This window comes from Equus quagga, chromosome 18, assembly GCF_021613505.1.
Source record: "Equus quagga isolate Etosha38 chromosome 18, UCLA_HA_Equagga_1.0, whole genome shotgun sequence".
Classification (NCBI taxonomy): domain Eukaryota; kingdom Metazoa; phylum Chordata; class Mammalia; order Perissodactyla; family Equidae; genus Equus; species Equus quagga.
In genome coordinates this window covers 27677226-27701468 of record NC_060284.1, presented here as the reverse complement: position 1 = coordinate 27701468, position 24243 = coordinate 27677226, and the positions used below count along the sequence as shown (strand labels likewise).

Genomic DNA, 24243 nt, shown 5'->3' with positions numbered 1-24243 from the left:
ATTAATACTGGATGCTGCTATAAACATTTAACCTAAATTTACAACTTCTTTTTGAATAACTTTATTTTTTTTCATTTATTTATTTTTTTGAGGAAGGTTAGCCCTGAGCTAACATCCACCACCAATCCTCCTCTTTTTGCTGAGGAAGAGCGGCCCTGAGCTAACACCTGTGCCCATCTTCCTCTATTTTAAATGTGGGATGCCTGCCACAGCATGGTTTGATAAGTGGTGCGAAGGTCCATGCCCAGGATCCAAACTGGTGAACCCTGGGCCGCCGAAAAATAGCATGCAAACTTAACCGTTATGCCACCGGCCAGCCCTGAGTAACTTTTAATGTAACTTATTTACTTACATAAACTATAATGTTCTAAAATTACATATGCAAATTATCAACTTATATAAACGCATAATAGCAACGTAACCCAGTTTTTAAAAATCATTCAAAAATGGTATTTCTCCAGCAAAAGTAAAACATTTAAAAAACTTAATTTCTTAAATTGTTTTTGGTGAGCTTACTTTGAACTTCTGCTTGATACAAAAAAATTATTTTTAACTAGCTGCTATATATCGATTCAGATATTGTCAACATTTTTCCTTTTCACTTCTTGACATAATTAATGATGGCCTGAATAACCCTGTTAGAACTAAACAACAAAATGTAAATAGTCTTATTTAATTCTCCAAGCCCAGGTCACACACCAAAGCACTGAGGATCAAACAGAAACATCCACAAAAGTCAGTGGAAGTCAAAAGCCATGTGCAGACCACCTCTCACAGGATGACTCCAAGACTGAACAATCAAAGTCCTCCAAAACATAGCTATCCATCTGCCACAGTTTCGTAGCACTGATTCTTGCACATATTTTGTCTACGTTCCATGAACTCAAGATCAGTGCTGCTCTTGTGATACTCAAGAAGACTCAAGGAAAGTAATTAAATACTAAAGAATAAGATCTTTGTCAAGCAGAGTTAAGCTTTGGAGGGCCACAAACCATTATCTAAGACTTTTTTGCCACCCCATGAATCAATCTGTGCCCATTTTGGGACTATATTACTCATTGAGAAAGCATGTTATAGGCTACAAAAAAAGAGGGGGAGGCGGATTGAATATCTTTTGGTAAACACAAGGAACAGAAATTAGACTAATGATTTTGAAGAGGATATATGTTCGTTTTTTCCACTAAGTACATTTTTTCATCTATGAAAGTTTTGTTCATTTGTTTGCTTAAATCCAACGCAAAGGGCTGGCCCAGTGGTGTAGTGCTTAAGTTCGTGCACTCCACTTCAGGCGGCCTGGGGTTTGCCAGTTTGGATCCCGGGAATGGCCCCAGCACCGCCTGTCAAGCTACACTGTGGTGGCATCCCACATAAAATAGAGGAAGATTGCCACAGAGGTTAGCTCAGTGACAATCTTCCTCAAGCAAAAAGAGGAAGACTGGCAACAGACATATTAGCTCAGGGCCAATCTTCTTCACAAAAATATCCAGTGGAAAATTTTCTTGAATGAGATATCACATTCCTTGAAAATGCTGCAAAAGTGTGGAGTTATTACTAAGCATCCAGTTTCAATACTCATCATCTCCAACAAAGAGAAAATGCAAGGGGAACAAGCAAAGAGGGGTTTTGTTGGGTATAAATGAGGGTAGGGGAGGAAAAAAGAGTGAACTGGTTAATTTGGAGTCTTATTCTAATTTTAAATATAAAGACAACATAATCTTTTGCTCTAGCTATTGCCCCAAGACATTTTTTCTTGATTTTATTTATTTTTTTGGTGAAGAAGATTGCCCCTGAGCTACATCTGTTGCCAATCTTCCTGTTTTGTTGCTTGAGGAAGATTGTCACTGAGCTAATACCTGTGCCAGTCTCCCTCTATTTTATATGTGGGATGCCTGCCACAGCATGGCTTGATGAGTGGTGCATAGGTCCACGTCTGGGATCCAAAACCGTGAACCCCAGGCCACCAAAATGGAGTGCACAAACTCAACCACTACACCACCAGGCCGGCCCTGTCAAGACATTTTGATACTATAACTTAAAAGTTACAAACATTATACTCGCTCCCAATACCTGTCGTTCAGAGAGCCAATCAGTTTGCTTTCACAGCTTCTCCCATCTCCAAATTTCTATCAGTCAAGACATCTGGCTTCTTAACTGCTACTAATTAGAAAAGAATTCATGATCAGATAAAATTCTCACTTTACATTTAACTGTCAAGTTTTTATTTTCCTGAGGAAAGAATATGACTGATCAACTGCCAGAGTAAAAACCAAAGGAGACTTTCAGGAGTGCATATTCATAGACATACTCAAATATAAAGAGGAAAACTTCCACACACAAACAGGGCATTTTTTACTCTTTCCCAAAACTGCCTGGACACATTCCTTTGCCATGACATCCTCATTCAAACTACTCCAGAACCACATTATAAAACAGTCTGCTATAACTATGTAAGTCAGATCATGTTCCAACCAAAACTTAATAGTACCTAACAGAAAACTCAATCAGCCTAAAACACAGAATTAGTTCTACCCCCAGCACTAGTAATAGAAATCTTGTGAATATATACACAAAGAAACCAAGCATGCATAGTTGGACAGACCTTGCAAAATAAAAGGGGAATGTAACCCTCAATATCAGTGAACATTCACTTCTACTAAACATTTAGTAACAAAATATACCTAGCAAGCAAGATCTGACTTCATCATCCATACATTAGAATTTACAGAATAACCGACAGCTCATATTCTCATCTAGTTTGATCACCTAAGGGCCTAAGAATCCATATTTATCATTTATTATCAGGATAGTCATAAAAATTCATTTGTTTTGGATAAAAATGGAATTAAAATGAGTTTATTTTTACATCTTTTCTTTCTGTAACCCAGGGGCAAAGATTTTTAGGAAAAAAACAGAAAATCCTTTTATGTGAACCCTGACACCGTCTATGTAAGTAAGAAGAAAAGAAAACAAAGTTGAAAAGTCTGCATTTTTTTGAAGTTTGGGGACAGGGTGGGTAAAGGGAGATAATATTGTCTTTCAAGTACAAAGTGTACAAGCTGGCTAAATAGTTTATTTTTTTAAAGGATCACTTAAGATGAACATGCAATAATTATTATATTATTTTGGGGACAAAAAGAAAATGTAAGCAAAGTTTTATAAAGATTAATTCCAGTGAACATATTTACAATGAAACTGAAAAATCCTTAGCTCCCTGGCTAAATAAAAGCAGTCATCCACTGCACCAGTGTGTATTTTCAAGCAAATACAGAAGCAAAACTCATTAGCTCTTTAAAAAATACACACATTTAATGTTGGTCTGTTTTAATTCTAAGTAAAGCAATTCCAAAAATACAAACTGAACATCAGAGCCATGTGAACCACCATGATAAAATAAAACAGACATTCACAATAATTACGTCTAAAGACAGTTCAGCTTAATAAATCATCTTCCAAGTATGCTAAAGAAAAAGTTACTAAAAATACTGCTGGTGTTCAGTTAGAATTAAAGGACTTTGGGGAAAATGAAATAATATGTATACAGGTGGAGTGAATAAGGTTACACGGGATTTACATTTTACATTACCCCTAGATATAAACAAACATTCAAAATCAACACAAACTCTGTGTGTTATTCAAAATATTGCAGCTGCAGGAAAGGCAACTTTAAATTAATAGCTAGGGGAAAATCAAGTTTTGGTGGAGGTAAACAGAAGTGACAGTTTTTAATTTGCACTTTTGTAAAGCTCATTTATACCTGGCCAACCAGGAACCAAATGCAGGACAACGAAGTTCTCTGCTTCTTTTGGCTATAATGTGACAAGAAAAGATCATCTTTTGAAGATGTTTAAAGAAATAAAGCAACTTTCTTTATAAACAGTCAAATAATCAATCAATGGAATAAATAAGTACTAACCCACATTTTTACCACTCTGTAATCACTACACTTTACATATTTTTCATTTTGGCGGCAAATTCCCCAATTTTTAGGCTAAAATCCACCAATCACTTTCAAGGGTGAAATGAATAGCCACCAAAATAAGAATATTCTTCTGTTTACTCTTTGGCTAAAAAAGAAAACAAACAAACAAAACAAAACAAAAAGAAACAGAAGACAACTCTAACACTGGTGATAAAAGAAACTGTTTTTTTTACATGTAAAATAAAGTTATCAATTTAAATCTTGGTACATTTTATAAAAACAAGAGGTAATGTTGTAATAAAACAGCGGTAGCCTTGGCAGGCACCATACTGTTTGTTAACCCTGTGCAATAAAATACTTTGTTCATACTACACTTATTCAACATGACTAACAGTTACTACAGACATTTCAGGAATCTTCACGGGACTCCTACAGACTTACTGTTAAAACTGAGAGACATTTACAATCATAATGTGCCATGAAAACTTGAAAACGTTACTTCTAGTAGGAGATAATGTTCATATTATTTGAATTTGTTTTAGGTACTGAACAGCTGAGTTACAAGGACTGAAAGTGAAAAGCATTCTAAAAGCCCATGAACACTGTTGTTCACACCCTTCTTCAGAACACACTAAACTTGTTTGACACATTTCTCTTCATACATAGCAAGCAACAGCACCCAATAAAAGCCTGAGAAGAAATGCTGCTGTGTAAATACTGCAACTATTCCTGAAAAAAGAATTATGGGATATATACTCCAAAGCTGCCCATTCCCATAATTTGTATTGCATAGGTCACATAATCACACACATATATATACACATGTGTGTATATATATGCACATGCAAAGAATATATTAAGACGACAATGAAGTCTAGTCACAGAGCAATTTACAGGCTCAATATATTTTTTACACTTTGCTTGAAAGAAAATTTCAATATTTTACAATCTTTTAGTAGGCATTATATACACTGCACTTTGTGAAATCTAAAAGGTATTGAAATAAACTTTTTCCAACATTTTGGTAACAAAACAGACAATGTTTCTCCAAATACTTGTGCTATCTATCTACATGATCTGTTTGCTCTGATAACCACTAATCACAAAAACTGACTCAATGGAATAATTAGAAAAATTATCTAACACCATGCATGGGTTTGAATCATTTTTAATATCCTATCCTAGAAACATTCTACAAATCTTAAGATTTAAAAAAATTAAGTCTCTGTTCTGATTTTTAAAAGATAGCTTTTTATGACAATATCCATAACATTGACAGGTACATGTTAAGGCTAGTATCATTTCCTTTTGTGAATTTTTTTGACTTTTTATTTTTTTTTTTTTAAGAAAGATAGTAAAAGCCAGACTCCTTTAGGGCTTTGAACTGTACCTACAGAAAATGAGAGTGCAGTGAACATAATGTTCAGTCCTACAGTCAGGATGCAGTTGCTCCTTCCCATTCCACAAGATACTGCACCTTTCCATCAAGTGTCACCCGACGAGCCAATACTCGATATTTTTCACCACATGCTATTCTACCTGCAGCACCAAAATAACTGGTAATGGAGTTTTTTAGATGATTGAGTTGTAGCTCCTGATCTGCTAAGTTATTCAAAATCTCTGTGTTGAGTTCATCAAATTGGTAATCTTCTTTGCCTTCATCATCTTTTACAATTTCTGAGTTCTGAGTCTGGAGTGCTCTTCTTGGAAGACGACCCCTTCTCCTCCGTAAATGTGGTATTGCAGCAGGCCAAGATCTTCCTGTACGAGTTCTTTTTCTGGAGTCAGATAATCTATGCAACAAAAAAAGCCACAATTGACCTCTAAGCTTATAAAGCATCCTTTGCCTACAAGGTAACTTCTCTGATTTATTTCTATCACTCTACTCTAAGTATAAACTCCTGCTGACACAAAAGCAGCCAAACCAAAACAATGAATGCTACATAAATAGATCATCACTCGCCTTTGTTAGATTCCATCACCTTCTTGGGACTGACTTTTGAAGAGCTTTTCTTCCTTAACTATATACTACTTAAAAGAAATTTAAAAGAATCAGAGGAAATTTTTGAATTATGAGGCCAACAGAGTAAATTCTTACCAAGAGGCCCTATTCATAAAGCAAGTCTTGTCAACAGTCTTATTATTAAAAAGAAGACAGTTCATTCATTCATTCAATGCAGCAAATATTTAATAAGCACCTACTATATATAAGACGCTGTTCCATGTGCTAAAATAGATGGTACAACTAGAATAAAGATTCTCTTATTACCAGTTCTAGGTCTGGTGAAGTGATGTAATGAACTAGAATAAGCACAAACTAGAAGTCGGGGTACCCTGGGTCTAGCTCTATGTGATACTGGCCAAATTCAAATCTCATATCCTCTGTGTTCTCTTAAGTGTAGAGCTTAAATGAAGGAGTTGAACTAGTTCATCTTTGAGGTCCTTTTCAGCTCAGAAATTCAACGATTTTACAATCTTATAACAAGGAGAGAATACAGCACAACAGCTGAATTCAAAGACTTTACAATCCTACTGTCTGAGTTAACATCCCACCTCCGTTATGCTTGCTAAACATGCTATCCTTGGCTTATTACTTAAAATCCTCTAAGTCTCAGTTTCCATCTCTGTACAATGGGAATAAGAGGACCTACAACTCAAAAGATTGTTCTAAGAATTAAAAAAGACAATGTATATAAAAAGCTTACCACAATGCTGAGTCAGAGGCAAAAAATACAGCTCACATCATTATTGTTCACAATTTATTAAAAAATAAGTTACATTTTAAGACTTTAAGTACTTAGACTTTTGTACAATTCACAAGAGCAGTTTTTAAAGAAAGGAAAGTATGAAACTTGCAAGCTCATAGTTCCGATCCAAGTAAAGTAAACTTTTCACACCTGATACATTATACTGGAAAAAGTTGTCCTTCTGAAATAAAACACTAGAGAGGAAGTCTGCTATTGATAAAAATCCTGAGTTTAAAATCTTTTTACTAACAAAAGGATTTATGTGCCTGATTCAGACTTATTAAAAAAAAAATAACCAAATCTTCCTAAAGCAAGGCACGGTTGTAGATTACAAGCATAAAAAGGTCTCACAGAAAACAGCACAGCCTATAAACACCAGTGTATCTATTCTCTGTGAACGCAGCAAATTTCCTAACAAATATGAAACTTTTAATGTTTCTGGTCTGAAAAGCAAAAATATTCAGATGAATATTAACAACCTAAAGAATCTACATATGAATTGCTTCTCAGAAGCTCAAAGACATACTCGTGTTACTTTCAATTGCTAAAAATTTATTTAATCATTACTTTACAAAGAAAAAGAGTCTAGAGGAAAATTAGAAAAGAATAAGAACATAAAATATCTACCCATAATGCCTGGAAATGCTAGACGAGGTAGTTTCTTTTGCACCGGAAGCACCCGTGAAATCCACATCTGAGGTATTGGATGAATGTGCAGTTCCCTCAGTTCTCCTGAGACAAAAGAATTTAAATGGTATAAAAACTATATTACATAACAATAGAAATACTAATTTCCCCCCCAAAAGAAAATTCCTAGGATAGGAGAAAATAATTTTCTATTTACCCTATAGAACAAGGTAAATCCAAGGTAGGATTCTCTGAAATTGATTCCTTTTCCTGAAAAATAAAAAAAACATACTTAAAGCATGGTTCTAAAGAAGCCTGAAAAGACATTAGTTTCTCAGAAATTTTAAGCATCCCTCCTCTCTGAGAACATATACCAACATATCCTCTTACCAAAGGTGGCTCAGCAGTTTTCTGAATCATTTTTCTTGTATATGGGCCAGGGGGACGACCTACAGATTTTTTCTTTCCTTTTTTTTCTATGCCATTGCTTACTTCCCTGAAACATAAAACCATTATGTATTTAATCTCTGCATAAGGAAAACAAAAAGATGATGGACGATATACACTGTCATAATCTATTCTACTGTAATAATTAGGTTATATTTTCATATAATAATATAAAAATAATATTGAATGTAAGTTGAATCTAAACGTTCGGTCAAGTACATAGATAATATATTCTAATTTAAATAAATATTTTTTGACTTAAAGGATATTTACCTATGAAAGGTTTAAGAAAAAATGTTCTCTTTAATACAATTCTGAAAAATATATAACATATAAAAATTAAAAAAACAAAAACAGACTACTATATTAAATGGAAGATTCCAAAACTCCTACAAGTTCAATTATTTAGGTTGTTACTATGTAGGTACTTAGGGGATGTTTCAAGAATTTACTACTAAAAGTGATTATGAATTTAAGATAACCTCGTGGAACCAGGAAGGATCTATGCTAAAATATAGTAGCTATGAATAGAGGTTGCCTTTAGAGATAAATAAATAAATAAAGACTCCTTGAATATATACATACATACATCATTCATTCTTGAATGATGCTAATCAGGAGAATGAAGCCCAGAGTGGCAGAGCGTAAAGAAGGAAGGAATCCTTCATACTGGGCAGGGAGTCATTCAAAGAGTAAAATTAGAAAGATATAGAAAACTGTTTTTGAGACATAAAGGCAAATATCAAGCAATAGGAAGGAAAAAAAACAATAGTCAAGGACATCTAATTAATAGAAGAGAAGAAGAAAAGGGCAAATATCATTATACGGAATATCTATTTCATTTATTCAAGAATCATTATCTACCATATAGAGAGGATATTAGATAATATGAATACAAAGATGTTCCCTGTGCTAAGGGGTTCAAATTATAGTCAGAAGGCAACAAATGTGTATACAAGCAGGCTAATAAAATGGGTTAAGTACTATAAGAAAGTTATCCAGGAAAATTCAAATAAAAAACAAGGAAAAGGAACAACACATATATAATAGGCTAGAAAGAGGTGAATGGAGAAAATTAGGAAAGAACACCCCTCCAGCTATCAAACTAAGGTTGGGGAATAAAGGTGGAAGTAGAAGGAAGTCTGGGGGAGCTAGAGGAACAAAGCATAACTTGAACCTGAATCAAAAGTCTCAAGGATAAGATGGATGGGGTATATATTTTATTTTGAAAGATAATCAACATAACATTTATAAAGGACCCCTTGACTAAAGAAAGAACTCTCAGATTAAAAAGAGCAACTCATGGGGCTGGCCCCGTGGCCGAGTGGTTAAGTTCGCGCGCTCCGCTGCAGGCGGCCCAGTGTTTCGTTGGTTCGAATCCTGGGCGCGGACATGGCACTGCTCATCAAACCATGCTGAGGCAGCATCCCACATGCCACAACTAGAAGGACCCACAACGAAGAATATACAACTATGTACCGGGGGGATTTGGGGAGAAAAAGGAAAAAATAAAATCTTTAAAAAAATAAAAATAAATAAAAATAAATTAAAAAAAAAAGAGCAACTCATACATAGGGCCCAGAAGGATCTGAGAATGCCTTTAAAGAAAGCTGAACCATTACCTGGTGGCATCAAACGAAAACCTAAAAGCTACCACAGATGGAGTGTCCTATCAAAATCATGACAGGAATGAGAAAGAAAGTTTGTACAAACTTTTTTTCTAATTCATAATATGGGTAATTGCTAGCAAAGGATTAATGATAAAATTTGAAAGTAATAGGAATATTCTTTCCTTCAGGAAAAAAAAAAACCTTAAAATAATATCTACTTTATTACTGTCAACCCTCTGTAATTATATTTTCTTACTCTCCAAGATGACTCTCTCATACCTTTCACCTGCTCCTTAAATTTCCCTCTCTGCACACCCTCTCAACTATGTTTGCCTTATTATTTCATAGAGAAAATAGAAGTTACCAGGCAGTAACTTTAGTCATGTTCCAAGTGCCAAATCTACAAAAGAACCAGCATTTGTACTCATCTTTTTCACCCCATTTCAACAAAAGGGTGTAAGTCCTATCAAGGGCCACTTCCACCTTTAGGCTTTAAATCCCTTCCCCTTTGGCTTCTCAAAGACTACAATATCTTCAATTTCTTCCCCTCTTTCCTACACCAATCTCTTCTTCTCCACTAGATCACTCCTACTACAGGCAAAGACAGGTTCCAATTTTCTTCCATCTACTAAAACCCATCACTTGATCACTACCTTTCCCCTCTCTGGCTTCCATTCCATTTCCCTACTTGCCTTCACAGTAAAACTACTTCTGAGAGTTGACGACACATACCCTCTCCACTTTCTCTCTTCTCATTCAGAATTCAATTCTTAAAGATTATTTCTTTTCTCCTTTTCCTTTATTATTTATCATCATTATTATTTTGAATCTGCCTATGTCTCTTCTTTGCAGAAAAAGTCCAGTTCTGACATGTAGATTAGACAGGGATCGATTCAATCACACTTCCCCACTCCAAGCTGACTTCTATCCTTACCTTTCAAAAAAAATTGTTTTTGTCAAAATCACTAGTAACAGAACATAACCTTATCCAATGCACATTTTTCTCTCATCTTAATCCACCTCTTAGCAGCATTCAATACCGCTTTAATATACCCATCTTTCTTGAAACACTCCCCTTCTGGTTTTCATGACACCAAACTTTCCTGGTTTCCTCCTATCTCACTGATGATTCTTTTTCACTCTCCTTCATTTATTTCACCTCTTCCAAATCTCTGAATGATATCAGGGCATTATTCTGGACCACATTCTCTTCTCTTTCTCTCTATCTTCTTGCTCTCTAGGTAATTTCATTCATTCTCATGGCTTTATAAATCAGCTTCCAAGTTTATATCATGTGTCCTGACCTCCCCCGAACTCCTAACTTACCCAACTGCATATATCTAACATCATGGCCACTTACATATACTTCTTAAGAATCGCAAACTCAGTGAGTACGCATCAGAAGAAGGCTTCAGACACCTTGCCAAAATCTGTTTTTCCAGATCTTGGTAACAGACACCACCACCCACCAGTTGCTCAAGCCAGAAATCTAGGCGTTGTTTAACTTTATTCCTCCCTTTCTTTTATAAATTTAATTCATTAGCAAAAGCAATAAATTCTACCTCCAACAGAGATCTTGAATGTGTTTTCTCTCCATTTACTGCTACCACCTACCCCTGCACAAGTAATCATCATCTCTCACCTAGACAAATAGAAGAGTCTTCATTCATTTTCTCTTGCTTCTATTTTTACCTCTGTACCTATCCAATCTCCAAACAGCATCCAAAAGGTTTTTTAAAAGGATAATTAAATCTGCTGACATCTTTAAAAAGCTCCCCATTATTCTTATAAAACAACCCACACTCCCTATGAGGCCTAGAAGACTCTATATGATCAAGCCCCCCCCAACCTTTCCAACAACTTACGCTACTCTCTAGCCCTCATTCATACCTCACTAGCCTTCTGTGAGTTCCTAGAACATGCCTCATACCCTTCATACTTGTTATTTCCACTACCTTAAGTATTCCTCCCTTTGTTCTTTACCTTGTTAGGCCATTCTCATTCTTTAAGTTTCAGCTTAAACAGGCCTTCCTTAAGCCTCCTTCTTAAAGTAGACTCCTTCCCCTCTATCCATCCAGTACAGTCCAAATCCATATGCTACTTCCTAAATGGAACATCCATGATCTGTAATTATTTTACTTGTTTATCATCTTTCTTCCCCATTATAACATAAACCCCATCATGGCAGAGAGAAAGTCTATCTTGTTTGTCATTATATCCCCAGCACTTAGATAGCAAGGTGACTGATAAATGGAATGAATGAATGGATGAGAAATGAACAAACAAACAAAAAAACAGGCCAGTACTTAAGCTGTTTGCTAACAAAACCTATGGAGTTTATTCCTGGAAAGCCTAAGATCTAAAATAAATAAGTAAACATCTAGCATTAACTCTTCGTACTTTGTCTAAGCAAGAAATTATAAACAGGAAAACAAAGCAGGGTAACTGCTACTTGTACTTTCAAATATACTAATGAGACTAAATAACATATATTTTTAGTTACAAATAAGCTGGAGAGAAAAACTATGCCACAGATCAACTTTTACCTTGAATCAGATATAGGTTTGGATGCCTTTCTGCCTTTAATTTTAAATTCATGGGATGTTCCTTCAGGTTCTTTCTCTGCTTTGAAAGCCACATTTGGTGGCACAGGAGGAACTCGAATTCGCAACCCAAACAAATGCTTCTTCTTCTTTATTTCTTTCCCAGACATAAACCTAAATTTTTGAAAAGATTAACAGAAAATTTAAAAACTGAACACATATACATGGCAGACCCTAACGCATAATTTTCAGATATAAATCGTTTATACATGAAAAGTCCACCCAATACCACAAACACTTGCTCTCTCCCCTTGCTCTCCTTGAGTCCTATCTGCCCCAGAGCCAGTCCACAGTAGGATGTGATTGGGGAGTAGGGAGGGAGGGATAGGATCAGAAGGAAGAGCATATGTCCACTTTTCTTTTTAAAACATGGTATCTAACTTTTGAAAGGAAGGAAAAAGACTACAGAGCACTCTCTTTAGTCCCAATATGTTTTTCCATATTTTGGTGTCATCTGTTCAAAATATCTCAAAAAAGGTTTAAGAGAAGAATTTTATTTCAGAGTGGATCTGTGAGGAGTGAAACTCTGGTCAGAAAGTAATAGGTGACAGCATAGGAAAGGAGAGTAGGAGGCCAATCCTAGAGGCCCAGAAAAATAAAAGGGGTGTCTAGTGTGTCAGATCTGGAATTGGAAACAAACTAGAGCAGAAAGGTGTTATTTCAGTGTGGGCTTGAGTCTCTGAAAAATTTGCTCCTTAACCCTTTCCCAAAGTCCTTAGGGTCCTTATTCCAAAACACCCCCATCTATCCTGGCTCTACAAGAGCCTGTCTAGCTAGAAGAAGCACTACCAAACGCTTGGATCATCCCTCCGCTTTTACACAGGTTTTAGAAAGGGGAACCCCAATTTCTACCATAACAGGAACAGATGTATTTCTTGCACCCTAAGTTGGATTACAGAATTCACTGTCCCATAAAGTATTTTTACCAGCACGCTAACTGCTCAGGTACTTTATGGCTTTTTGAGCTTGCCTAAAGATCCAGCCACTAGTAAGTATAATGTTTTTTAATGAGGAAATTCTGTCAAGTTCAAAAAAAGCAACTCATTACAAACAAAAATTTTACAATATAACTCACTAGTTGATTGGAGCCAGCTTAAACATTTAAAAAAAACTATTTCTAGTGAATTTTGAAAACATTTTTAAGAAACGTACTTATGCTGGCTTTAAAAAAAGAAGGGAAAGATCTATCAAGATCTTATATCAAACAATATCACTTAATTATTAGACCACGAATATTACTTTTCTATAACTGATAGCAATAACTAATCTTAAAACCATAGAAGATCACAATAATTTTAAAACTCATATTCTCTACAATATATTCCCTTTTCTTTTGCATATTCCCACCAGCTAACAAGATTTTATTTTACTTTCAGTAAATTGCATTATAAAAATAGGTCATTACTGAATACACTTTTTCAACTGAACCGGCCAAATTCCCCTGAAATACTGAATCGTCTCCCAGCCACCATTCCCAGAGGATTGTTCTTCCCTTTTCCAAACCTTGAGAATCACTGTTTTACTCTGACTGAAAGAGAATAGGACATTAAAAAGTTTAAAATAGTATGTATTAGTTCTATACACCAACCCCACAATTCTTAAACAATGTTATTATTCCTTATACTTACTAAATGCCTCCCTCATAGGGATACATAAAATAAATCAACTTACATGGTCTTGTAATCATTTAATGCCTCCAAAACGTGCTCATATCTTTCAGATTTTGGTGTGTCTGCCAGCTGTGAAGTATCAAGAAACAATTTAACACACTATAATTTCATCAATCAGTAAGATACGGTTCTAGATAGAGGCAATGTGATACAGAAGAAAAGTGTACTGACTGGTAGTCAGAAGATCTACATTTTAATTCCAGGTCCTCACTCAGTAGCTGTGTGATCTAAAGCCATTTAATTTCTCAAGGCTTGTTTTTTTTCACCCATAAAAAAGAGAGTAAAAATCCTGCACTAATTACTTTACTAGTAATTGTATGGATCAAATGATATGCCTGAAATAACTAAACTGTAAAACATTAAATTTATTTTAATTCCATAACCTGGGGAAATAATACATTAGAAATACTTTAATATCAACCATAAAAGCTTCTAATAGATACTGATAAGGAGGAGTATAAAAAGTAATAGGAAACATACAATTTTATTTCCCATTACTTCTATTATTAGCACAAACCAATAATCTCTAACTTTAAAAAGTACTGTGAAATTTGGGGATTTTATTTTCATAAAAATTATAGACTTTGGCCAGCCCTAAAACCCGAAATGGCTCAGTAGTTTTTTTATCATCACAAACCATTTTAAAATCTAAGTATTCAATTGTATAAAATATTCTACTTTGTTCCAAAAAGGCCTCTTCCTTCAGAATTATTGCTGCCTGTTTTTCAAAGTTTAAAAACTAGGGCCCAACAGTAAAAAATTCTAAACTATAGGGGCTGGCCCCGTGGCCGAGTGGTTAAGTTTGCGCACTCCGCTGCAGGCGGCCCAGTGTTTCGTTGGTTCGAATCCTGGGCGCGGACATGGCACTGCTCATCAAACCACGCTGAGGCAGCGTCCCACATGCCACAACTAGAAGGACCCACAACAAAGAATATACAACTATGTACCGGGGGGCTTTGGGGAGAAAAAGGAACAAAATAAAAATCTTTAAAAAAAATTCTAAACTATAAAAGGACCATCCTGGGGCCAGCCCGGTGGCATAGCGGTTAAGTTTGTGGGCTCCACTTCAGTGGCCCAGGGTTGATGGGTTCGGATCCCAGGAGGAGACTCACACATCACTCATTAGGCCATGCTGTGGTGGCATCCTACACACAAAATAGAGGAATACTGGCACAAATGTTAGCTCAGTGACAATCTTACTCAAGCAAAAAGAGGAAGATGGGCAACAGATGTTAGCTTAGGTCCAACCCTCTTCATCAAAAACGAAAAAAAAAGGGACCATCCTCAATTAAATCACAAAAACTTTAAAAAATGCCAAAATATCACAGTTGACTTTCAAAATTACCACCAATATGTTCTTTACAAGTTCAAACTCCCAAAGCTCAGAACTGTTTCAAGTTAAAAGGGCAAACAAACCTGCCAAATAGAGTGCTGATGGTATAAGAGACTAATAAAGTCCTCTACTCCAATTTTCTTTCTTTTACAGACTAGTTGACACACATAAAAGTTAAATGAACTGCTCAAATTCACATGGCTGGTTAATGAGCTAGAACTTGAATCCAAGTGACAAAAAGTCCATTCATTCAACATTCACCAAAAGCCTATTCTGTGCCAATTTGTTGGGTGCTAAAAAAAAAAAGGGGGACATTTTGGTGCTTATTCCTCCAAATTACCCTACATCCGTAATGTCTGAAGTGTCAAATGATAGAAAATTTCTATTAAAGAAGAAATAAGAGCATCAGACTTTAAAGCTTGAAAGAGACCTTAGATCTAATTCAAGCGTCCAACAATACTGCAATCTCCTTTACAGTACTGATAGTCACTCAACCTTGGCTTAAATATTACCACTAATGAAAGCTAATGAGGTACCTACTGAGGGAGTCCATTCCATAGGTGGACAAAACATTCCTTTCTGGAACTCTTCTATTCCCTCTTTTACAAGACAGTTCTTCAAATATTTGACAGCAGCTATCATGTCTAAGCATAAGATTACGTTAAAGTTTTTAGCAGCCACATCACTTGATTACTTCATATTAAGCTTTGGCTAACTAATTCCATCTTCTTCCTCATTCCCCCAACCCCGCTCCACTCCAACTCTAAAATCTTATCAGATGAACTGCTATCAAATTAAGCACTCCCTATTACATGCCACTTCTTCCGTATTGCTTATTGTGTATTGAAGCCTAAAAGCAGAACCATATAACCTGTTGTTAATTTGATTTTTTTTTTCAGCTGAATGTTCAAGATGATCTTTTATCTTGATTCTGTCATCCTTCTTGAATTGAGGATCGAGACAAAGTCAAAATCCTGTGCCTTTCCATTAGAATCTTTCTCAAGAATATTTCCAAGCCATTGACTGCTTTTGTTACTATTAATCAATTAGTTACAAATCCATTTAATTTTTACTTTAACCAGTTCACATTTCAACATCTTATCCAAAATTGAGTTATACTATGTCTACACCATTCCCATAGCATTAGAAATAACAGTGTTGCTAACCATATAAAAAAAAGAAACCAGGATATTTAACATGATTTATCCTAATAAATTAGTGTTTTTTCCTTATTGCTTTTAAATCTTCACAAACCATATATTTGAAAACTCTGTCCTACAATTTGCTGACAATCAACAACAAAATGGACTAATTTTTTCAAATCCACTCCTTTTTACTTTTTGAAAATCACAATGAACTCTCTTCATTCCGTGGTACTTATTCTCTTTGGTTTCTTAGAAATTTTATCTGTAAGTTCCTTCAGCACTCCAGGACTATTTTGCATGAGTATATTTCAACTCACGTAACTGAGTCAAGGGATCCCTTTCGATATTTTGAAAACTAAGAGTGCAAATATTATAGTGTAAATCAAATAATCTGTATTAGAAGAGGATCATATTCTAGGTCTTCCATCTGACCCGTGTGGTTTATAATATATATCTTCAACAGAATAATCATTTTTGTTCCTCCCTCCAGACACTAATCTCACACTATGCTTTTACTCGAAAGTAAAAGGTTGTATATTTCTGTACAGACATAAATGCTTTTATGTATGGTATAACTCTTTCTTCAATAAATTACACCTTCAATTACCAATACTGAATTCCATGTCACCTAGGTATGCCAAACAGCTTAAGTAACGTGCCAACCTTTATACTCTATGTTAATAAATAACACTTAAGGCCCCAAGTATTGTTGTTAACCAAATTTCTTACAATTTTCACTTAAAAGTATTATACCAGCTCTATTATACTATATTTTTCTCTAGCCAAAACACCATTTCTGCCATAGTATTTCATTTGAATTTTATCTATGCTTTTCTCCGTACATCCCTCAAAAGTGAGATAGCACTCAATACATCGTTCTGCTATCAACCTCTGGGTTTTTTCAAATTTAAGACCACAGTAGAGGCCAGCCTGGTGGCACAGTAGTTAAGTTCATGTGCTCCACTTCAACAGCCCAGGGTTGACAGGTTTGGACCCTGGGCGCAGACCTACACACCACTCATCAAGCCATTCTGTGGTGGCATCCCATATACAAAACAGAGGGAGACTGGCACAGATGTTAGCTCAGTGACAATCTTCCTCAAGCAAAAGGAGGAAGATTAGCAACACATGATAGCTCAGGGCCAACCTTCCTCACCAAAATAACACGAAGTTTTAAAAAAAAAAAAGACCTCAGTTAACACAAAAGTGGGTAGTCCTTATAGGACTAGGATTTCCAAATCACATTAGGAATCAGAGACAAATGATAATAGGCAGATTCCAAACAAGTATTAATATCTCATTTTAACTCCCAAAAGCAATCTGGTACAACAGTGATATCTCATTCTAAATAAAAATCTTAGGCAACCTTTATTTGGGGTCTCAAATGTTATATTACATATTTTTACTATCTCCAAGAAAATATTTCAAAACAGCAGTTTCTCAAGTAGTCTATATGATAACCATTAAGGTACCAAGTCTCAAAGACATTTAAAAACAAATCACATTATGGAAACATGGTATAAAACTATCATTATATTCTAATATGTTCTAAAAGTTTCACTTTCTCTTCACAGCAATCCTGAAAACAATTAAGTAAAAAAAAACATATGATATGTAAATGTTAAATTTCTCTCTCAGTATGAAAGGATATACTATCCGAAAGAAGTTTAGCATTTTAGAAACTTTTTATTACTAAAAGAGGTCACAGTATTTCCGTTATAACAATCAAAATAAAAAACACAATACACTAAACAGATACCATTGATTCAATATAAGATTGCTCCAAGTAACTAGAAATCTAAACAAGTATTTATGAGGCTTCTAAAACAACACAGAAATACCATTAAACCTTAGACAGTGTCATAATGCGTAAAATTAAGTTCAAATTCAGCTCAGAAATGGTAAAAATGAGTAAGTGCCTCCCTGTGACTAGGTGTCAATTATATATTCCTAAACAAATTGCCGTAAAAATCGCAATCAACTTTTGAAATCATCACAAGATTTTTTTCTCTTACCTAGGTGGGGTAAGAGAGGAAACTCCGCATTTGAGAGTAAAATCACAAATATTCTTTTGTTTCATTTTTTAGGAGAAACTTCTAGAGCAAGTGTCAATGTCATATAATCTACAGTACATATAATAAGAATTGATGTTCAAAATGATTAAGTACTCCAAGGTACTCAATTAACCAATAATATGTTTAGCATACCGTATTTCCCAAGTTTTGAAAGTAATTAATGCTATTTTATAAAAAGATTTTGAACAAATACAAACAAAAAGAAATTTTTGTTAACCTAAATTTGGATTAGTGACAAAATTCAATTGGCAATTCAATTTCAGTTAATCAAAGATTTCCTATTTTAATAATCTGAAATAATCCATTATTTGTATTATCTTTGTTTCTATTACCATGAACATTTAAAAGTAAACTAAATGAAAATCACTGAATAAACATCACAGACTGGCATAAATTTTACAGTCTCATTATTAAAATCTCACTCTAAAAACCAATTATAATTACAGTATAAAGATATAAAAGATTAATACAGAGAATTAAAACCTGAACTTCCATCTGTAAATAACCAGTCTAAGGACAGGACGATTAATCTAAGAAGTCTGAATATTTTCTTTTTTTTTAACGCCAATGAGAAATGATTAGAAAGTCACCTGCTTGACTAGAATGTTACAGAGAAGTAAAACTTTTCTGATGTTTTTCTTAATTTTTAAATAAAAAGAGAAACATTTTCCATACTGGCAAGGAATAAGAAATTGAAACGTCTTATTTCTAAGACATTATCTCATAAGCTAGAGAAAATGAAAACATGTATCTAGTGCTGAAATAAATTTTTCTATTATATACCAAAAGTTCAGCTGGAACTGAGATACCTGAAATTCATAAATTGAACTCCTTTTTTAAAAAATAGACTAACCATGATTTTTATTGTTTTCTATTTGCAGCCTCTTAAATAAAATCTAAATATGAGATCTGAAACAAATAAAACAACTTGAGTTTTTATATGTATGCCCACTGTCTCCATGAAGTAACTACTGCAGAATTTAATCATGTGAAATATAAAATGTATTAATAGGAATATAAAAGTATCTGCCTACGAAGTGCTGAAAGAACCATCTCAAATATTAAGATGACTATAATAAACACTACATTTACTCGATTTTTTCTTTTATCACTAGTCAGAGCTTATTAAAGTTTATCAAATTTGCAAGTCATTCATTTTCTCTCAAACTTCATCAAGAAAAAGAAGCATTTAAGGTGAGTGTTATATTCCAATTTCTAACACTCAAAACATTTTAGAACAAATGATTATAATAACATCCTTGATTTTAAAATCTAACTATTCTGCCAAGTGTTTGTTTTGTCTGCAGCTTATCCTCCTGATGTCCCGTAAAACCCCAAAACAATAAAACCTTGATAGCCTATTTGATAAGAACTTCATAAACTACTTTATGTCTAAAAGCTACAAATGCAGAAATTCTTCCTAAATTTCAAATCAGTTTACACAATTTTTACCTCAAACAGTAATGTGTGACTAAAACTGACACATGTAATTCCACATCTTATAAAACAAAATTTTTAGTTAACCTAAGAGTGGTTAATATCTGTATTTTAATAATTTGAGATAAACACTAAAAACAAGGTAACTATTAAAGTTATTCTAGTTACTTTCTTCTTTGTGCTATTCAATAGCTTCAAAATCTTCAACGAACATGGATTAACTTTTATATTGCTTTAAAAAAGCTCTTGGTAAACCAGCATGAGTTGGTTATACTTTGCAAATGAAAAGCAAAATGAGATGTCAGAATGAGGGCTAATCTCCAACTCAGGTAGCTTCATCCTCTAACCCATTATTCTAACACTATTACTGGGTCCCACCATTCCTGGAAGTCAAAGATATATTAGAAGTACCAACAAAAGAGTTTGAAAGAAGAGTGTTTGTTACATCTCTAAGTTTACAAAACCATAAAAGAAAAGGAGGAGGAACCATAAGTATGATACCCAATAATAAGGATTTCTCCCTTCCACCTATCTTTAACTACAATGATTCTCACTCCAGAAAAATGGAAGAATCAAGGAATATACTTTCTTCTACATTTTCCCCCTGAATCAATAGGCAACGAACAGGCTGATGAGAGGGCTGGCCCTGATATCCTTACAAAAGTTATTTCTCCCTGAACTATAAAATAAAATTGTACTTTGTATGTGTGGATTACACATGTCCTAGTTGCTTTTAACAAAAACAAAACAAAAAAGACATCAAGTAACTAATAAAGTTAGGTCTAAGACAACTTACCTCTCCAGGGTGCAATCTATCCCAATTTTCATTAATGTATGTCATAAGCTCAAGTTCAGAATCAAAGTATTTCTTCTTGTGAATAACACTTAGGTTGTAAAGGCATAGGTGTGCTATATCTACCCTGGAATCCAAAAATAATCAAAATACACAAAAACAATATTTTTGGTTATTGTTAAGAAATCACACCTTTTTTTTAATAAAAACAGCAACTAAAAAAATCCAAAGCGAAGTATTCAGGTGAACAGAGGGTCAATATTTTTTAAGTCATTTACAATATAATAAATCATTAATTATGAAAATAATTGGAAAACATTAACTAATAATTATAAACTAACATATCTGAGTGATTTCTTACAATGCATTTGAAGAGGATCTGACTTTGAGAAAAAATAATTTATAATCAAAAATTTTATGTTTTCACTACCACATATAACCTACAGAATAGACCAGACATTAACAGACTTTATTTTATCTGATTCATGAGTTAAATCTTATCTTTTCCTAAAATACGCAAAACATTTTAAAAAAATTTCTAAGTACTTACTACAAGCATTTTATGAGTAAATCCCCAAAATTCATCACACTTCCCCTGTCCAACAATTACTACACTGAAGGAGAAATTGGCATATTTGTTATAAGACCTTTCTCTCTTCTACTGTATGCTATTCTAAAGGCCCAAAAGAATTAGAATATGAATCTTGAAGACATGAATAAACATGAATAAAAATCTTGAAGATAAAAAATACGTGAAAGTTACATTTTATGCCATTAGAAAATGAATGGCCTTATTACCTTAGCAATAAAACAAGATAATCCTTGGTGAAGATGACATCAGGCTTAAAGATAGATAAAAGAAAAGAAATACAGCCAGGCATAAAGAAAACCAAACTTTTACTTAAGACAAGTTAATGTATAAAGAAAGTTTCATCCTGCAGAGTTAAGAATATGGCTCTTTTTTGCTCCTTAACAGAAACGTTCATACTTACCACTGTAATGGTAGACGTTTGAGGTATTCTGGTCCAGAACTGCAGACAGAACAAATAAATGTATAAAACCTAAGGAAAAAAAAAAGTTCTATATTCAGTAATCAAGGGTATACATAAATTACTTAACAATTAAAGCTAATATTTAGCAAGTACATATCCTACAATTGACGTAACGACTGATACACATAGCAAAATATCATCTGAATTATAACACTGTCGGTGATTTAAAAAATTTCTTTTCCAGTAATGACAAATAATGAAAGAGTTCATATCTAGGGGGAAGAGGCAATTTTTTTTAAACATCAGAAACCTTCAGAGTTCACATATAGATTCATATACAGGCATAGTTTACTAATGGCTTGTGTGTACAAGGAATTGTGATGGCTGCCCCTATATACCTTGTTACATTCAATGCTCAAAACAATCTGGTAAAATAAGCCCAGAGGAAACAAGTCGATCTTCCTAAGGTCAGAAAGATAATAAGTGGCATAAGCCAGGATTTAAACCCAGCTTTTCTGATGTCAAGTTCAGTGCTCTATCTTTTATTTTCCTTCCTAGAGGTCTCTCTGCTATTCTACAGACTCCTAACCCAGAAAGCACACTAAGCCTGCTTTTAGAAATTCTTTAGATCTAAGGTGTAAACTGTGTATATAAAGGTTCTATAGCTTTTTCCAATTTCCTATCATAGGATCCCACTGAGGTTCTTTAACAGAAGGAACCAACGAAAATAAGCATAGTGGGGCAATAGGAGCAAATATAATAACTGATCAAATACTTAAAGGCTTTTTGGAATAATATCCAAAAGCACAAAAATTACATATATTTTTAGGTTATGTATAATTTAAATATGTTGTTCAATATTTTCCCTCTAAGGTGAACCCTTTACAAATCATTGTTAAAACTACTTTTAGAAATCTAAAACTGTAAGCATAGTCACAATAAAAAAGCTTAAAAAACCACCAGTAAAGTTCCAATGTCCTTTCTCACCTGTCTCCAAATAGCATTGGCTTTTGAAGGCATTGCACACAAGCCTCATGAAACCACTGCTTACATTTGCAGCATTGTAGCATCTTTAAATACCAGCTATAAAAAAAATTTAAGATTAAAATTACTACCTTTAATAAGGTAAAGGTTTTTGATTTTTTTAAGTGGCATTATGCAGAATAGTTCTGATTATAGTATCATGTTTCTGCTATACTTACTGTTAAATTTTTTCTTTCCCAAAAAGTTTATTAAAATTGACCATTTCCTCCCTTCTCTCTTTTATTCATGAGAATTCATAAGCTCTTGAAAGATCTAGCTACTATTTCTAATCAACGGTGGCTGGTTCCTACACAAGTAAAGGATCTCTGTCAAAGTATAAGCCTGGAATTTTTTTCACATGAACTCTCTACACCCTAGGAGAGATCAGTTTCAGAGTCACTGATGTGTATGGCTATTTACCCAATACACTGAATGGCCATAGGCAGCTTTATATCTTCACTGTGTTTCTATTATTCTTGTCCTTATAATAAAAAGGAAAAAAGTATAGCAATTTACTAAATTTGGTTAAGATAATCATCCACCTAAGACTATCAGGCATAAAAGGCTTTGTGACAGGTTTTGTTCTGTTTCAGAGAGCTGAAGATGCTAAAATTGAATCTTCAGCTGAGGATGTTCTCTCTTTTCAGTTAGTACATGGTTTTGATATATTGATATCCTTATTTGCCACCCAAATAATGTCTTTTCTTCCAATAATTCTTTTGCTCAACAAGTCCTACATTAATTTTAAGCCATACATAGGCAAAGGCAAGAAGACTGCTATTAAGTAAAGTCATTCATTCATCAAAAGACTAAGAATACTATGTTCCAGGTACTCTGCTAGATGATGAAGTTAGTGTAGTTAGCAATATCAAACACAGTTTATGTAATCATGGTACTTAAAGAACAATAATCTGCCTCCTAAAATAATGTTTATAATGGTTTTCACCTATTTCGAATAATACTTTAAACTAAATGCTAGCTATAAACGAGTAAAGGAGCAAGATCAGTCTCATTTCATTGTATGTCTTTTATAAGTGATTAAAGAAACTAGAAACAATGTTTCTTAAACCTGCAGGTGATCCAAAACTGAGAAATGTTACAAAAATGTTAAATCACACCAAAAAATTCCATAAGATCAGACACAAGGTAGAACGCAAAACTAAAAATTCATTGGTTTATTCATTTGTTCATGTTTTCAATCATTGAACACCTTATATATCCCAGCATCCTCCTAGACAGCACCCTTATCTTAAGAGAAGCACAGAATCTGATAAGAAAGAAAGATATAAGAAACCAATAATTACAATTTAAAAAGAGTTAAATATAAAGCTATTCACTAATATTTTTTTAAATGTAGTACAAATATATGATGCACAACTTGGCTCAATATCAGCTTGTATGAAAAAAGGAACTGTAGGTCTTAGTTACTATATATAGAGAGAGACAATACAATCTCTCTTTACAACAGAAGCATAATGTTCAGAACTCTAATAGCCCTATTATATTCTGTCAGACTATTCCTGGAAACACTGCATTTTCTAATCATGACATAATATTTCAAGAGTAACTTTCAAAAACTAAAGAGCAACAAAGACAGAGTTTGGAAATCATGTCATAAAAAACGTTTTATGTCAATGGAGATTTTAGCCTGGAAAACAGAACACTATCAGTATGTAAGCCACGGGAGTGAGGAATATGATTGTTGGATTAAAATATTTTAACAGTTACTTCCTAAGAAAGATAAGATGTATTTGTTTAGTTCTAAAGATCAGAACTAGGACCAATGATCAGAAGTTAAAGGTAAATTTCTAAACATTCTTAG

At 34.0% G+C, this 24243-nt stretch overlaps 1 protein-coding gene across 3 annotated transcripts in view; it reads right to left on the bottom strand.

The window, feature by feature from the left end:
* Positions 1–2078: 2078 nt before the first annotated feature.
* The window catches only part of MTF2 (metal response element binding transcription factor 2), a 70078-nt gene continuing 47913 nt past the window's right edge, over positions 2079–24243 (bottom strand). For 2 of the 3 annotated variants that reach the window (XM_046645760.1, XM_046645761.1), the window contains 9 exons: positions 22386–22481; positions 21399–21467; positions 20410–20533; positions 13625–13692; positions 11897–12067; positions 7684–7789; positions 7511–7563; positions 7294–7398; positions 2079–5712 (listed from right to left, as the gene is read on the bottom strand). In XM_046645760.1, coding sequence (XP_046501716.1) covers positions 5355–5712; positions 7294–7398; positions 7511–7563; positions 7684–7789; positions 11897–12067; positions 13625–13692; positions 20410–20533; positions 21399–21467; positions 22386–22481 — 1150 coding nt within the window. In that variant the 3' untranslated portion in view covers positions 2079–5354. The remainder of the gene's footprint in view (positions 5713–7293; positions 7399–7510; positions 7564–7683; positions 7790–11896; positions 12068–13624; positions 13693–20409; positions 20534–21398; positions 21468–22385; positions 22482–24243) is intronic. The other variant, XM_046645759.1, reaches the window with a different exon arrangement.